The sequence below is a fragment of the Meles meles genome, chromosome 18, assembly GCF_922984935.1.
Source record: "Meles meles chromosome 18, mMelMel3.1 paternal haplotype, whole genome shotgun sequence".
Lineage (NCBI taxonomy): Eukaryota > Metazoa > Chordata > Mammalia > Carnivora > Mustelidae > Meles > Meles meles.
In genome coordinates, this window is record NC_060083.1 from 22,257,196 (window position 1) to 22,275,419 (window position 18,224).

An 18,224-nucleotide genomic window follows, 5' to 3' on the forward strand; every position below is an offset into this window, starting at 1 on the left:
CTGGGAAGGCACCAAACTATGCAAGATCACAGCAATCTCTGATAGACCTATTAAATCTTGATGCTCTACAACCAGAAAGAGATGAGTGTGGGGGGCTGTGGATCGCCCAAGTTGACCATAACATACTGCTCCTCAAAACCACAACTCTGGATTTCAACAGAAAAGACAATTAAACCAGCTAAACTGTGGCAAAGACACAATAATGGATTTATTAATAGCAAACAAAGGAGTAAAAATAATAGGTGAATTCTGTCAAGATGCCAGAAAGTTAGGGCACCTGGCTGGCTCAGTCAGTGGAGCATGAAGCTCTTGATCTCAGGGTTGCGTTCAGGCCCCATGCTGGGTGTAGAGCTTACTTAAAAATAAAAGGAAAAAGACTCCAGAAAGTCAACCTTTAGTTTGGACAGGAGGGGGGTGAATGAGGAAGAAAGATACCACAGCTTGAAGCCCTCCATGATGATGTCCTCAACAAGAACCACCCAGCAAGTTTAGAAAACTCATTGTCAAGGTTGCTAAGAGTACAGCCTCCATTTTGTGACCCTTTCTTTAAGACTTCAGGGATCTATCTGCCATCCTTTCCAAAAGACTGCCCTCTGTACTTAAGGAAGACTTTAAGCCCCTTGACCAGTTTCAACTTTAGTTACGAATTAGATTCTGCTTGGGCAGAGAAGGCAGTGAATATGGCAAGGTCACAAGGGTTGTGATGAAACAGGAAGGAAGCAACTTCCTTCCAGAACCCATTCTAGCAGCCAGGATATACAATATAAAGTACTCCTCTGGAGGCCTGGTAGCAGAGCACAGGCCTTTATTTAAAAACTTCAAACCAGGGGTTCCTGGGGGGCTCAGCTGGTTAAGCATCTGCCTTCAGCTCAGGTCATGATCCCAAAGTCCTGCGATCAAGCCCCACATCAGGCTCCCTGCTCAGGAGGGAGCCTGCTTTTCCCTCTCCCTCTGCCATTTCCCCAGTTGTGCTCTCTGGCTCTGTCAAATAAACAAATAAAATAAAATAAAAAAATAAAAGTGAAAATAAAAATAAAAACTTCAAACCAGGGGCACCCGGGTGGCTCAGTAGGTTAAAGCATCCAATTCTTGATTTTGGCTCAGATCATGATCTCAGGATCCTGGGATCCAGCCCCGTGTTGGGCTCAACGCTTAGCGGGGGAGTCTGCTGGGGATTTTCTCTCTCTCCCCCTCTGGCCCTCCCTCCACTCACACTCTCGCTGTCTCTCTCTAAAAATAAATAAATGAATCTTAGAAAATTAAAAAAAAAACAAAACCCACATGCCTGGGCGGCTCAGTCATTAAGTATTTGCCTTCGGATCAGGACATGATCCCAGAGTCCAGGGATCAAGCTCCGCATGGGGCTCCCTGCTGGGCAGGAGGCCTGCTTCTCCCACTCCCTCTGCTTGTATTCCCTCTCTAGCCATGTCTCTGTCAAATAAATACATAAAATCTTTTTTTTTTTAAGATTTTATGTATTTATTTGACAGACAGAGATCACAAGTAGGCAGAGAGGCAGGCAGAGAGACAGGAGGAAGCAGGCTCCCTGCAGAGCAGAGAGCCCGATGTGGGCCTCGATCCCAGGACCCTGGGATCATGACCCGAGCCAAAGGCAGCGGCTTTAACCCACTGAGCCACCCAGGCGCCCCAATACATAAAATCTTAAAACACACACACACACACACACACACAAAATTCAAACCACCCACACATTCTGATTATCACCTGGCTTTTTCTAAAAAGCAAATTTCAATATAATTTTACAGTTGTTACTTCCAGAAGCACAAGTAGGGACAGAAATCAACACTAGCACTAACTTCTCAAGGGACCTCAAAATTCAAGTCCTGACTTCCAAACAGAATCAAGTAGTAATCCAGAGCTCAGCCCAAGTGAGCTCTCAGCCAGCTTTCCTGCTGCCAGCTGGTATGCTCCCTAAGCAGGGGGACTGTAATATCCCAGTAAACCCAGAACGAAGGTGCTCAAACTCTCCTGGGACATTAGCACCAGTGTGAGCATTTAACAGACTACCTCTAATTAAGGAACAAAACCCTTGTGCCCACTGGGAAAATTCAAAAATACTTCCATCTGCTCCCCCATCCCTACCCTCCACCATCCCTGTCAAAAGACTGCTGGAGATTATATTAGAGTTGTGATGTCACACACTGTTTTCCTGAATGGCGTCTGATAAAGGACTATCTCTACCTTGGGAGTATCTCTGTGGCGGTTAGAAAACCTCAGTCATTGTTTGTGTGCTTGTCCCTGCTCATTTCTAAGACCATTAAAGGCAGGGAAGAGAGAGGAGAGGAGATGGAGTGCTAGAAAAAGGATTTATTTTTACTCAGGGCTCTGGGGCGAGGTGAAGTGGTCCAGAGCCATCACTTCCATACCAGTTTCACCACCCACAATCTACTGCCTCCCACTACACTTCTTTGCCATTTTCTCTCCTGCTTTCCCTTCCCTGTCTGCAACCCCCACCTTCAAAAAGAACACCCCCTCAAAAAAGAGGTTAACTAGCCAACTTTCTTTTTTTTTTTTAAAGATTTTTATTTATTTATTTATTTATTTATTTGACAGAGAGAGATCACAAGTAGGCAGAGAGGCAGGCAGAGAGAGAGGAGGAAGCAGGCTCCCTGCGGAGCAGAGAGCCCGATGCGGGGCTCGATCCCAGGACCCTGAGATCATGACCTGAGCCGAAGGCAGCGGCTTAATCCACTGAGCCACCCAGGCGCCCCTAGCCAACTTTCTGATTCAAGCTGTGGTTCAAAAATTTTAGTTTGTCATTTGTGGTCTTTAATTAAAAGCTGAAATTGAGGGGCGCCTGGGTGGCTCAGTGGGTTAAAGTCTCTGCCTTCGGCTCAGGTCATGATCCCAGGGTCCTGGGATCGAGCCCCGCATCAGGTTCTCTGCTCTGCGGGGAGGCTGCTTCCTCTTCTCTCTGTGCCTGCCTTTCTGTCCACTTGTGATCTCTGTCAAATAAATAAATAAAATCTTTAAAAAAAAAAAATCTGAAATTGACACCAGTGCCATCTCTGCGACTACAGATACAGAAACATTATGCTCCTCATTTGCCTTCGCTTTATAAAATACAAACAACAGTGAAAATCCTGTGGACACGCATCTTAGGAGAATAAGATTACTATCACAAAACTGCATTAATTTAAGAGTCTTCAGTATCTCTGATTAAAGCTTTCTCATCTGCGAATTAAAGGCTTATTTAAAAAGACTACTTTTTGATAACGGAAAAATTTTTATCCTACTGCTTGCTCCCTGTTCCTTTCTTTATTTGTGGGGTCCAAGAAATTAGGCGAAAACCTACGGGAAACACCAAAATACTGCTCTGGGGAAAATAAACAGGACAATAGACAGTAAAAATTACATGTTTATCCAATCAGACTCTGCAAAGTCAGTCACAATAAAATAATCTATTCAGTGGGTAATTCTGTCAGTCCAGGTTTAACTGTAAACTTCCAATTAAATCGAACTTTTCACTAATTACCCAACCTGAATCAAGTTCAGCCACTGCTCAAAGGCATCTTTCTTTTCCATCTTTAACCTATAAGGGGAGCAAAAAATCACTTCGAATTGTGACCCCAGAATTCTAGGGAGGCAGGGAAGAGAACAAATGTTCACTCCAGGCTTACTTTTTTTAAGATTTTATTTGTTTGAGACAGAAAGAGAGCGAGCAAAACGGGGATGGGTGGAGGGAAAGGGAGAAACAGACTCCTTTAGTCAGCAGGAAGCCCGATGTGGGGCTCAATCCCAGGACCCTGGGATCATGACCTGACCTGAAGGCAGACACTTAACCGACTGAGCCACCCAGGGCCCCTACATTTTTTTAAAGTAATCTCAATGGCCAATGTGGGGCTCAATCTCACAACCCCGAGACCAAGAGTGCCATGCTCCACAGGCTGAGCCAGCTAGGTGCCCAGGGCTTACTTTTTTGAAAGCTCAGAACCACCCCTACTGCAAACCATTCCTACTCTGGGTTTGGAAACATTACTCCTCTCCTAACTGCTCTTCAGAACCTATGACAACAGGTACTCTTTCTGTCCCGTCCCACCTCACCCTAATCCCTAGCACTCTCTCTTCTTCAGCTAGGATGCTCCTTCCTGGATCCTGTAATTATTTAACTCATCTATGACCCAGTGCTTTCTCTTGAATGTGTTACTCTGGTACCAGGAGAGTATGCTCCCCAGACAGTTTAACTTTTCCACCTGAGTGTGACTGGGTGTCCCTAGACCAGAGCCTGTCTTTTATTTTATCCTTCTAAGTTACAGACTAGGAATAAGATTATCACATAACAGACACTGAATAAGTATCACTGGCTCACATTCCTGAAGAAAATAGCATATACTTTAATCTCAGGATCCGGAAATTATCTGAATTTACATCCTTGAGACATGGATAACAGAAGCATCAGCGAGTGCCTGTGCATATGCGTGGGGCAGGTACCTTCGCCCTGTGACCTGTGAGAGCACCGAGGAGATAAAAAAATGCCTGGGCAGCTCTCTCCGGCTCTGGCTGCTGTAGTGAGAGGAGCTGCTGCCATGTCCACCCACCAGCAATGAATGTTCTTGCACAACTACTCCAGCTTCCTGATCAAAAGGAACAAGAAGACATACAGCGCAGAACCCAGTAACTTGAAGGCTTAAGACTTCTTCCACTACCGCTTCTACCCGATTCACTGCAAGGCAGTGGGTATGGAGCTGGCAGCCAATGGCAAAGGTTAGCAGTGGACAGAAAGCGGAGATCCAGCCAGTGAAAACCTTCCACCTCCTACAAGGGACCACCACGAACAGGAATGCCCCTCCGCCTGCAGCATCAGGCACATGACCCATAAGAACAAGTACTGCCCAGACCTGTGCATGGCTGCCATTCACAGATCCAGTGCTATCCCATGCAGCCAGAAGCCTGTGATGGTGAAGAGGAATCAGCCCACCCCTACCAAGAGCTCCTGAGCACCTGCCCTCCCACCTCTAAAGCAATAAAGATGTCAAACACACACACACACACACACTCCCCAGGGTGCCTCAGTAGGTTAAGCACCTGACTTTGGCTCTGGTCATGACCCCAGGGTCCTAGGACCGAGCACCCTGTGAGGCTCAGGAGGGAGTCTGCTTCGCCCTCTCCCCCTGCCCCAACTCACTCGTGCTCTCTCACAAATAAATAAAATCTTTAAAAAAAAAAGGAGGGGCGCCTGGGTGGCTTTGTGGGTTAAAGCCTTCAGCTTAGGTCATGATCCCAGGGTCCTGGGATCGAGCCCCACATCGGGCTCTCTGCTCAGCAGGGAGCCTGCTTCCCCTTCCTCTCCCTCTGCCTGTCTCTCTGCCTGCTTGTGATCTCTTTCAAATAAATAAGAAAAAAAGCCCCAGGTACTACTTTTTATTTACACTGTATTGAAATGTATCATTTGATTTCTGTATTTTAATCTCCATTAAGTAGAAATCAGTTTTCCTAAAAATGTGAAAATGCAGGCTGTGTTCTTTGTAGGCAGCTAAATCAGAACCTGCAATTTTTCATCATGGTATGCAATAAGGCTTGAGTTTCCAAAGGCCTATCAGGACTGGATCACTATAACTTAAGATGAACCATCTTAGAAACAAAGACTGACCATTGCATTTAACCCCATTCATAATTGTTAAGCAGAGCTGTCCGACTGGGTAGAACTTTGCTCACAAGTACCTGGGACTGTGCCCAGCAGGACAAGAAGAAAAAAGAAACCAGAAGAAACTGCTTCCTTGAAGTAAGACACAAATACTGGATCATTACCTTTACAATTTTCTGTAGAAACTTGTTCTGAATCAGAAAGTTTTAAATTATTATTCAGATGAAATATAATTAAACAAATGTTACAATTTGTGGCAATTTTTAATCTTCAAAACCCTGAGTCCCATAGAAATCAGGAAAAGCTCCGAAGTTGCAGGCAAGTACTTATCTCAAACCCAAATGGGGAAACTGAGGCAACAGACCAAAGCTATTTTTTAAAAGGGGAATCTGTTAAAAAGATATCAAAATTGGGTACAATTTTGGGGCGCCTGGGTGGCTCAGTGGATTAAGCCACTGCCTTCGGCTCAGGTCATGATCTCAGGGTCCTGGGATTGAGCCCCACATCGGGCTCTCTGCTCCGCGAGGAGCCTGCTTCCTCCTCTCTCTCTGCCTGCCTCTCTGCCTACTTGTGATCTCTCTCTCTGTCAAATAAATAAAATCTTAAAAAAAAAAAAAAAAATTGGGTACAATTTTAAGTTTGAGGGTGTCTAAAAAGACCTTTAATAGGCCCTGAAAACAAAACAAGGCAGACCCAGATGGTATTCATTCTGATAAAAATAGAAAAGGCAGTTCCCCAGTTAGTTTGTGTAAACTTATATAGCCCACAGCTACAACACAGAAAAAGAATTTTAAGAATTTAGCAGGCTGTTAAAAAATTTTGGCAAGCATATGTTTAGAGAACAGCTAAACAAGTTGCTTATTCATGCCCTTTCTCCTCCCCTCAACTGCACAACGTACAACAGAGGCCCAATTTCTTTAGTGACTCCCTTGCATCAGAAACACCTTACCAGACAGTAAGCCCTCTAACCCAGTCTAGAGTCTGACTTTGAAGTCTGAAGGGTGACAGAAATTGAAGAGGTTTAAGGGCAATCACTTAGCTGCCCCCATTCTGGGTATATATTTCCAGGGTGTTATTCGGAAATAAGCTGAGGTAAGAGCGTTTGGACCACGTGTGCTTATGTTTTCTTGACCCTGGTACAGATGTGTCTTTCTTTTCTGAGTCTAATGTGTCTCATCAAAGTTCACTGCTGCATTTAGAAATTTCAAAAGACTATTTACAGGGGCGCCTGGGTGGCTCAGTGGGTTAAAGCCTCTGCCTTCAGCTCAGGTCATGATCCCGGAGTCCTGGGATTGAGCCCCGCATCGGGCTCTCTGCTCTGCGGGAAGCCTGCTTCCTCCTCTCTCTCTGCCTGCCTCTCTGCCTACTTGTGATCTCTGTCTGTCAAATAAATAAATAAAAATCTTAAAAAAAAAAAAAAAAGACTATTTACAGATCAGTATTTTTGCTATGTAATAAGTAACACTGATTTGCACTGCATAAGAGGGTAGTTTATCAAAACCGCAGAGAATAGCTTAAATGAAATTTTGAACAAGTGTTGAAGAGCTATGAATGGAAGGAGTGAAAGAAACAGGATCCACAGCAACATCTGAATCCATATAAGCCATGTCTTCACATGGCTCCCACCAAAGTTGTATGGAGAAATATAAGCAACTACTAAATATATGTAGAAATAGTACAACTATCTAATAATTAAAGAAATATAAATTAAGTGGAATGAGATTTGATTTTTTCCTTAAAAAATGACAAATATGTTTGAAAAAAACTGAAACATACAGAGTCAGGGATATAGTGAAGAATCACTGAAGTAGGATGTTTATTTTTTTAAATTAGCATATAATGTATTATTTGTTTCTGGGATACAGGTCTGTGATTCATCAGTCTTACAGAGCTCACCACACAACACATACCCTCCCCAATGTCCATCACCCAGCCACTCCCTCTCTCAACCCTCTCCCCTCCATCAACCCTCAGTTTGTCTCCTAAGATTGAGTCTAAAGTGAGATGTTTAAATTAATACATTCTTTCTGGAAATAAGCATGAATAGTTTTTGTGTTTCTGTTTTTTAAAGATCTGATTTGAGAGAGAGAGAGAGAGAAAAGGGAGGGGAAGGGCAGAGTATTAGAGAATCTTTGCGGGGTTTTTTTTGTTTGTTTTGTTTTTTTTTAAGGATTTATTTGACAGACAGAGATCACAAGTAGGCAGAGCGGCAGGCAGAGAGAGAGAGGAGGAAGCAGGCTCCCTGCTGAGCACAGAGCCTGATGCGGGGCTTGATCCCAGGACTCTGAGATCATGACCTGAGCTGAAGGCAGAGACTTTAACCCCCTGAGCCACCCAGGCACCCCAGTGATAGAGGATCTTAAGCAGACTCTGATGCAAGACTTGATCCCACAACTCTGGGATCAAGACCTGAAACCAAGACATTCAACCAACTGTGCCACCCAGGAGCCCCTGCATGGACAGTTTTTTAAATACTCCTATTTTCTAACATAGTTATTGCACTTCTAAAATCTAATTTAAGGAACAATCGATGAGAGATGCAAACAAAGATTTATATAGGACTCTCTTCACTTCAGTGTTGTTCATAGTCGTGTAGAAACTAGAAACAATCTAAATGTCCTAAAGCAAGGAAACAGTTATATAAATTATGGGATATTCATCTAATAAAGTTAGCATGAGCCTCCTAATTTTTTTTTTAAGATTTTATTTATTTATTTGACAGAGATCACAAGTAGGCAGAGAGGCAGGCAGAGAGGAGGAAGCAGGCTCCCCGCTGAGCAGAGTGCCTGATGCGGGGCTTGATCCCAGGACCCTGGGATCATGACCTGAGCCGAAGGCAGAGGCTTTAACCCACTGAGCCACCCAGGTGCCTCTGGTTAAGTTTTTATATGGGCAAAATTCACATGCAGATAAATGTCAACCACAGTTCAAATCACCTCCAAGAAACCTGGATTAACAAGTGACACTATATCAAAGTAGTTAAGACAAGATTTTAGGTTTGAATCCTAGTTCTTTTGCTTACTTGCAGTGTGACCTTGGGGAAGGCACTTAACTTCATCTGTAAAATGTACCTACTTCACAGGATTGCTGTGAAGATCCTTATTTGTTTTTTGTTTTTTAAGATTTTATTTCTTGGGGGGGGGGGTGCCTGGGTGGCTCAGTGAGTTAAGCCTCTGCCTTTGGCTCAGGTCATGATCTCAGGGTCCTGGGATCGAGCCCCGCATCGGGCTCTCTGCTTGGCAGGGAGCCTGCTTCCTCCTCTCTCTCTCTCTGCCTGCCTCTCTGCCCACTTATGATCTCTGTCAAATAAATAAATAAAATCTTTAAAAAAAAAAAAAAAGATTTTATTTCTTGGGGCGCCTGGGTGGCTCAGTTGGTTGAGCGTCTGCCTTCAGCTCAGGTCATGGTTCTAGTATCCTGGGATCAAGTCCCGTATCAGGCTCCCTGCTCGGCGGGGAGTCTGCTTCTCCCTCTCCCTCTGCCTGCTCTTCTCCATGCTTGTGCCCTCTCTCTCTCTCTTTAAAAAAAAAAAAAAAAAAGAAAGATATTATTTCTTTATTTGAGAGAGGCAGACAGACAGACAGACAGTGAGAGAGAGAGCACACCAGTAAGGGCACAGGGAGAGGAAGAAGCAGACTCAACTACTGAGCAGGGAGCTCCAATGCGGGGCTTGATCCCAGGATCTTGACTTGAGCCAAAGCCAGATGTTCAAATGACTGAGCCACCCAGGTGCCCCTGTTGTGAGGATTAAACAAGTTTAATACATTCAAGTGCCTGGGGCACATGGCTGGCTCAGATGGTAGAGCATGAGACTCTTGATCTCAGAGTCGTGAGTTGGAGTCCCATGTTGGGCACAGAGCTTACTTAAAAACAAAAACATTAAAAAAACAAACAAACCATTCAAGTGTCTAACTGATATTGGTGACTAACACATAGTGAACAATTATTTAAATGCTGGCTATTGGGCACCTAAGTGGCTCAGTCGGTTAAGCGTCTGCCTGTGGCTCAGGTCATGATCCCAGGATCCTAGGATTGAGTCCCACATCAGGCTCCCTGCTCAGCAGGAAGTCTGCTTCTCCCTCTCCCTCTGCCTGCTGCTTTGCCTGCTTCTGCATTCTCTCTCTGTCAAATAAATAAATAAAATCCTTTAAAAAAATAATAAATGTTGGCTATTATCACTTTCCTAATCTATTAAAATTCAGGTCACTTTTTATTTTGCCAACTGAACCAAACCATCACCTCACATTTTATAGTTCTTTATATGCTGAAGCATGTTCATACAAATGATTTCACTTGAAATTTAGAACAATCTCTTAATTGAGATGGAACAAGTATCATTCCTCTTCTATAAATTAGGAAACCCAGGCTCAGAAAGATTTAAATTACCTGTCCAGTGATATGCAGTTGCAACAGTGGACCTCATATTAAATTCTGTCTTAACTCCTAGACTTGTGGCTCATTCCATTAGACAAGTATTTTCTAATCTGCAGACTGTGACCAGCCTTTTAAAAAAAAGTGAACAAAAAATTCATAAAGTCAGAATGCTTATTGTTTAATGATTCTCACTTCAAATATCTCATTTATATATATTTTAGTGGGTAGCAATCCCTATTGTGGGCTTAGACAAAAATGTCTGAAAAACTGCACTATGCAATAGCTGGTCCTCAATCAATATTTATTGACCACCTATCACAGCCCTCTTCTTACACTATTAAATACAACAAATACATACAATTCTAAGCCATGGTTTTGTTTTTTAAGTGTGAATGTAATTACTGACTTTCCTATGGATCTAGGGACTTGCCTGTCCCAGACCAGTACTCGGCACTGGAACTCTATTATCCTTTGGCTAGCCTAACACTTTCTAATCAGCCCTCAGTGAAAATTCTTTCAAGCTGAACTATAAAGCCAGTAACTATAACCAAGGTAAGAATGCACTGGGAAAGTGTCTACATAAAGCAAAAGCAAGCTTGATGTTCGAGTTGTCAAACTTTTTTTTCAGGGAAAAGTTGTATCAATTTACACTGAGGAAACTACATCTAAGAATGTTAAGTAATGACTGAACACCGTTCCTCATCCTCAAACAATCCTGGGACAGAAAACTCTACCCCATATCTCCTCAGGCTCTTCCCTGAATTCTAACTCTGAACCTATTCTCAATTCATACCTTTTCTAAGTTAGTTGCCATTTGGACACTTGTACTATGACAGCTTTTGGAAGCTGAGCATCATAGAGCTTACCCAGGTCTCTGACAGAAAACATCCCTCTACTCTCTCAGGAGTTTTAAATTTGGGCACAGGGCGGAGGGAGGGTGGGCTCATACTTTTCCATGCCTCACATTTACTATATCCACTCTGTATTCATTTGGTCTATTATTTTCTCAGAGCTTGTTCTCTGAACACAATGCCTTGAGTTTATGTGCCTTATATATCTAGTGAAATTTCAGAAAGGCTAATAAATTCAGTGCAGATGGGGAATGAAGCTTTACTTTTAGTTAACACACTGCCCTCACTCTATCCTCTAGTCTGCTGCCATCCAGGGTTAGTTTGGCAGTAGGCAGATTTTAAGGTAAGAGGACAAGGCATAATTGCTATTTTAATATATTCTGTTCATTGAGCCCCTCCTTTTTCCTCTACCAGTGGAAGCAGAGAACCATGAGGAATCCTGATGTGTAACAATTTGGGGTGAGGGCTTCTGTAGCCTTAGCAACATTCCAAGATCTGACTTTGCCATTTCACTGAGATTCACTATAACCTGAAGTTTTATGGCTCATACCCCACATACCTGAGGAATTACCAGGTTTCTAAAGCTAAAGGGTCTCTGGAAGTGCAACAGGCCTCCAGCCTCAAAACCACCGAGGAACTGAAAGCCCACTGAAGAAGAGGAGCACCCCCTCCCTCTACATCCTACAAATCGCTGCAACTAGCTAATGAAATTTGGAATACCGGTTCAATCTATAGAAAGAAGAGAGAACAGACAGTCCCTACTAGAAGAGTACCTTTTTTTTTTTTTTTTAAGGATTTTATTTATTTGACAGAGAGAGATCACAAGTAGGCAGAGACGCAGGCAGAGAGAGAGTAGGAAGCAGGCTCCTGCTGAGCAGAGAGCCCCATGCAGGACTCGATCCCGGAACCCTGAGATCGTGACCTGAGCCGAAGGCAGTGGCTTAACCCACTGAGCCACCCAGGTGCCCCTAAAAGAGTACTTTTATAGTAATTTTATTTCCACTGAAATAAAATTCTGAACCGAGCTTCAGGAAGCATCCTCATTTCAGGAATTGCTTTGTAAACAAAACAAAAACTAAAAAAGTAGTCCTTTAAACTTCTCAAAGATTCAAAGTACACAACTCATTCACTGATCAGAATTCTTTTGCTCCTTTCTATAGCCCTGAAAAAAATCCATAATCATTCTGCACTGTTGTTGTTGTTTTTTAAAATTTTTAAATTTATTTGTCAGAGAGAGAGAGAGAGAGAGAGAGCGAGCGAGCCCAAGCAGGGGGAGTGGCAGGCAGAGGGAGAAACAGGCTCCTCACTGAGCAGGGAGCCCAATGTGGGACTCATCCTGGGACCCAGGGATACAGATCTGAGCTAAAGGCAGATGATTAACCGACTGAACTACCCATTCGCCCCACAGCACTGTTTTTTTTTTTTTTTCTTTAATCAGTGTATGACTAGTTTTAACTGGTCAACCCTGTGTCTTATACCACATATTAAACCCCACCCAAACAAAGAATTTAACTCAAGATTACCTTAGCACCAAATGAGTCAGAAAAAATATATATAAATACATGTTTTATCCTACAGATGTCCAAATGATGTGCTTTCCTTTACCTCAAAGACGCCTCAAAGAAATGACTAACACTACCCAAATTAACATCTTCTGGTCAGCAGCCAACAACAAAAGTTCATAACTCTTCTATTCCCGGTACACTGCCTCCTTCACTCAGCATGCCCATTCCCTGTCCCAATTTCTCCTCTGTAAACTACTCTCTCCAGGGCCTCCCTCACCAACTAAGCATCCGTACCAGCCTTTACCCAGTTCCCTGTTAAATCACTTCAACTAGACTGGAAATAAAAGGTACCCAAGCAGAGTGAGGATGGCCGCCACAAAGTGGTAGGGGGCTTGTTATGGGGAGCCAGAAACCAACTGGTATGAGAGCATCCCCGGAGGGAAGCAATGACGACTCCACCATCCAAGAGCAATGAGCCCCACTAAGGTCCAAAGAGATCTTGATTTCTGGATACCTGATTTCCAAAGTCGTCTACTAACAGGAACAAAGGCTCTATGGAGAAATAGCTGAGGCAGAGAAATGAGTCTGGAACATCTTATTGTGCAGGAAAGGAAGGAAGTGTTTAAAGACTAATGGTGACATGTCAAAGAACAGAGAAGCTATGGAATACTCAAATGGTGACGGAAACCCCTAAAAGAGAAGTTTGCACAGTAGGAACTAGAAAGAACAATAAGCTTCATGAATGGAGGAGGTATGTCCTAGTAACAGAAGAATTAAAACCTTTTGTTTTCTACCACTATTCATTAAGATGTTAGTTTGGGTAGTATCTTTACAACTAAATATATAGGTATATAATTTTTTTTCTGATATACTGACATATTCAGGGATAATCTGAACATCAAAAAAACAGGAGCGCTGGGTGTCTCAGTCAGGTAAGAAACGGACCCTTCATTTTGGTTCAGGTCATGATCTCAAGGTTGTAGGATCAAGTCCCACATTAGGCTCCGCACTCAGTGTGGAGTCAGCTTGTCTCTCTCCCTCTGCTCCTCCCCCTGTTCATGTTCTCTCAAATAAATAAATAAAGTCCTTAAAAAACAACAACAGGGGCACCTGGGTGGCTCAGTGGGTTGAAGCCTCTGCTTTCAGCTCAGGTCATGTCCCAGGGTCCTGGGATCGAGCCTCGCATCGGGCTCTCTGCTCAGCAGGGAGCCTGCTTCCTCCTCTCTCTGCCTACTTGTGATCTCTGTCCATCAAATAAATAAAATCTTAAAAAAAAAAACACAACAAGCAAATGATGATAACAGATTAGGCTATTGAATAAAATAGAAAATCCATAATTATAAAGAAGTTGAGGGGGCACCTGGGTGGCTCAGTGGGTTAAGCCTCTGCCTTCGGCTCAGGTCATGGTCTCAGGGTCCTGGGATCGAGCTCCCGCATCAGGCTCTCTGCTCCGCGGGGAGCCTGCTTCCTCCTCTCTCTCTTCCTGCTTCTCTACCTACTTGTGATCTCTGTCTGTCAAAAAAGTAAATAAAAAATCTTAAAAAAAAAAAAAAAGAAGTTGAATCACAGGGCATCTGGGTGGCTTAGTCGATTAAGCATTTGCCTTCAGCTCAGGTCATGATCCCAGGATCCTGGGATCCAGCCCCGATTCAAGATCCCAGAGCTCAGTGGGGAGCCTGCTTCTTCCCCTCCACCTCCCCTGCTTGTGCTCTCTCTTGCTATGTCTCTCTCTCAAATAATTTTTTTAAAATCGTTTTAAAAAAGGTGATCACTATTGTTATATATCTGAAACTACTGTAACATTGTGTCAACTATACTCAAATTAGAAAAAAAAAATTTTAATAGAAAATCATGAGTCCATACTAATGTAAATATATAAACTGAAAAGATGGAGAGGAACAAGATATTTGCATAGTCTCAAAGTATCTCCCTCCAGGGGGCATCTGGCTGACTCAGCTGGTAGAGCACAGGATTCTTGATCTCAAGGTCATGAGTTCAAGCCCCACATTGGGCATGGAGCCTACTTAAAAAAAAAAAAAAAAAAAAAAAAAGTATCTCCTTCTAAAATGCTTACTAATTAAAAAGGGAAAAAGAGTAACTTTACACTAGAAATACCTAGCAGGCACCACCTTAATCAAGTCATTGAACATTACCAGAAATATCCTGCACTTCTTAAAATTATGCAATGAAGAACATAACATCAATATTGCAATACTCCTGCTGAAGACATATAACCTCAATTAAACAAGAGGAACCACCAGACAAATCTAAACTGAGGGACTTTATACAAAATAACTCTCAGTAGCATTGAGGTCATGAAAGTCAAAGGCCTGAAGAACTGTTCCAGATTGAAGGAGACCAAGAACATGTAACAAATGCAATGTGTGGGGCCCCTGGCTGGCTAAACCGGTAGAGCACATGACTCTAGAACTCCAGAACTCCGTGCTTTCTGAATTCAAGTCCCATGCTGGGGGTAGAGTTTACTTAAATAAATAAACAACAACAAATAAACCCACTTTAAATAAATAAATAAGTGTAATGTGTGATTCTGAACTGGATCCTTACTGCAATGAAAGACATTACTGGTACAACTAAACATCTGAGAGGGGTCTAAGAATTATATGACAGCAATATATCAATGTTAGCTTCCTGATTTTGATGGTTAATTTGTGGTAATGCTGGTGAGCGTCCTTGTTTGTAGAAGATAAGCACTAAAATATTCTGAGATGAAGAAGCAATCAGGTCAAACGACTTAAGGAAGAAAAATATTCTTTGTACTGTACTTGCAACTTTTCTGTAATTTTGAGCTTGTTTCCAGGCATTTTATTTTATTTACTTCATTTATTTATTTAAATTTATTTATTTATTTGACACTGAGAGAAATATCACAAGTAGGCAGAGAGGCAGGCAGACAGAGAGGGGGAACCAGGTTCGCTGCTGAGCAGAGAGCCCGATGCGGGACTCAATTCCAGGACCCTAGGATCATGATCTGAGCCGAATGCAGAGGCTTAACCCACTGAGCCACGCAGGCGCCCCTTTATTTTATTTTTAAAGATTTTACTTACTTGAGAGAGAGAGAGAGAACACAAGCAGTGAAGTCCAAGGGGAGAGGGAGAAGCAGGCTCCCCGCTGAGCAAGGAGCCTGATGTGGGGGCTCAATCCCAGGACCCTGGGACCATAACCTGAGCCGAAGGCAGCCACTTAATCAACTGAGCCACTCAGATGCCCCTGGACATTTTATTTGAAAAACAAAAGAAAAAATACACAAAAAAAGGAGACTTATGCTCCTTTTTTCCTTTCCGAGTCTCCTAGACACTCAATCTGTATCTCTCTACATCTTCAGTAAACTCTACTTTCACTTCCCAAAATTAACAAAAATAAAAAAATAAAAGAGGCAGCAGCGTTGAAGTCTGCAAAGGGCATGGGGGCTGGAGATTACGAAGAAGAGTTGGAGAGAATGGTCTGTTGGTAACCATATTGTTTTATCTTAATGCAGGTAACTTACCTCTACATTGGTGAGTACTGACATTTGGGGTTCTTGCCATCTGGAATAGGTTTCCCGTAACTTTCTGCCTCATCAACTTCCAATTTCTTTTCAACACTTACCTGAATAACATTTTCTCCAGTGCCTGTACTTCAAATTCTCTCCCAACCTCCACTCTGTTCTGACAATGCTTCCACTGGGTGGCATTCAACGCAACTCTCTTACTTAAAGATGGAGAATTCAACTTCTGGAAAGGTTCCAAAAGAAATGTCTATCCTGAAATGGCCCTATTAATAACCCTCCTTTCTCAGGCCTGACATTCACTAGCATTTCAATCAAGTTCATGTGTTTTGCAAGGCCTTTCCTTCTAAGCACACATCCTGAACCTCATCAAAAGTGCCATGAAAACCCCTTTACTCTAAAGGAAATCCTTATTGTATCTTCCAGAGTGGAAAAGAGTTTTGACACTCTTCCCTCCCACTACACAAAAAGTTTCAAATGACATTATAAACTTTATCTCCAGACTTCCTGAAAAGTACCCACTATAACTAGCTTCTCCACTTTCACACCAACAGCAGCTGGCAGGCAGAGAGTCTCGATTATTCTACAGCAGAAAGGTTTTCAGTAACAATCAATGAAGAGCTTGGAAGTTGTGTAAGGATGATGTTTATCACTCACCCTTTCCTCTTCTTTTTAGTGTGATCTGGGAAGCTTTGGGGGAGAAATAACTGTATTACGGCCCCTCTCCAAGCAGCCATGAACTTTCTTCCTTTACTTCACACAAACACTAAGAAAAGGAAGCTCTTAAAATGCATTGCCATTCTCCCTGGCCACTTACTCTCAACAAAATTTTTATGCAGCCACATCCATGATGTATCTAAGGAGACTAGTGAGCCCCTGGGAAGAAATCCCAGCAACAAAGGACATTAGGGTGAGTAAGGACATCCAAGATGAAAGAAACAGCAAATCACCTGAATATCTAGGAAGAGTCCCAGTTTGGAGTTAACTTTAGTTTTCTGCATGTTAAGGAGATAAGACTTTGCTCATAAGACCACTTACTTTTCAGGGTTACCATCAAACAATAATGAAGGAAAAGTCTAAAAAAATTAGCAAAGAGACTTTGTCATCTTCAGAGAAAAACAAACTATTCCTTCTGCCTCTCTCTCTCTCTGCACCTGGCAAGGATGTTTCCAAAGGTATTATGTAACTTTCTATTAGAAACAGCTAAAACTAAAAAAAAATTTTTTTAAGGAGGCATCTTTTGAGCTCACTGAGTAGACATCAAGAGCAAAGCTCACCCTCCCAAACAGAAAAAAATTATGGACAAGAAATTATCACTGAAGTTAAATGGTGGCAGACATGTCCAAGGAATATTGCAAGGGTTCAATTCCTTTATGAATCTTGTGACAGATGAATGTATGGAGATAGCAACTAGTGAGCAACAGAATATCAGAATGGTGGTAATAGAAGGAAATAACACCATCGTGTTAGAAGCCTTAGAAAGAGCATAAACAACGGGTGTGATCAGGGCGCCTGGGTGGCTCAGTCGGTTGAGTGGCTGCCTTGACTTGAGTCATGATCCCAGGGTCCTGGGATCTAGTCCTGCATTGGGCTCCTTGCACAGCAGGGAGCCTGCTTCTCCCTCCCCCTCTGCCTGCCACTCCCCACGCTTGTGCTCCATCAAGTAAATATGTAAAATCTTCAAAAAACACTGGGTGCCTGGGTGGCTCAGTGGGTTAAAGTCTCTGCCTCTGGCTCAGGTCATGATCCCAGGGTCCTGGGATCGAGCCCTGCATCGGGCTCTCTGCTCAGCGAGGAGCCTGCTTTCCTCTCTCTCTCTGCCTGCCTCTCTGCCTACTTGTGATCTCTGTCAAATAAATAAATAAAATCTTTAAAAAAAAAAAAGTCTTAATAAAAACAAAACAAAAAACTACAGGTGTGTTCACCAGAAGAAATCAACTGCTTCCACATGTGCCCTCTCCTTAGCACCTGTTTTACTACAGTACAAAACTCAGTGTGCCTGGGTGGCTCAGTGGTTTAAGCTGCTGCCTTCAGCTCAGGTCATGATCTCAGGGTTCTGGGATCGAGTCCCGCATCGGGCTCTCTGCTTGGCAGGGAGCCTGCTTCCTCCTCTCTCTCTCTCTCTGCCTGCCTCTCTCCCTACTTGTGATCTCTGTCTGTCAAATAAATAAATAAAATCTTTAAAAAAAAAAAAAAAAAAACTCAGGTCATGCACATTTTCATATTGGACTATTTTGTTAAATAAACTTTTATAATAGTCAAAAACTTCTATTAAAATAACATACCAAAATTCCTGTATGGTAACAAAATGTATCCTTAGTGTGCTGATTTTAAAAGTGGCTCAAGGGGCGCCTGGGTGGCTCAGTGGGTTAAAGCCTCTGCCT

General features: G+C 42.8%; 2 protein-coding genes and 1 pseudogene across 2 annotated transcripts in view; 2 read left to right on the forward strand and 1 right to left on the reverse strand.

The window, feature by feature from the left end:
- Window positions 1-18,224, reverse strand: part of FAM222B (family with sequence similarity 222 member B) — an 81,869-nt gene that overhangs the window by 12,297 nt on the left and 51,348 nt on the right. The window lies entirely within an intron of this gene.
- On the forward strand, window positions 4,548-4,958 carry LOC123930132 (annotated as a pseudogene).
- On the forward strand, window positions 17,112-17,330 carry LOC123930023 (small nuclear ribonucleoprotein G-like). Its single transcript, XM_045986240.1, has one exon. It carries the CDS (start codon window positions 17,139-17,141, stop codon window positions 17,328-17,330), a length of 192 nt encoding a protein of 63 aa, XP_045842196.1. The 5' UTR covers window positions 17,112-17,138.

Bases quoted from the DNA above. Each gene is read 5' to 3' on its own strand.
- LOC123930023 (XM_045986240.1), top strand. From the start codon at position 17,139: ATGGACAAGAAATTATCACTGAAGTTAAATGGTGGCAGACATGTCCAA.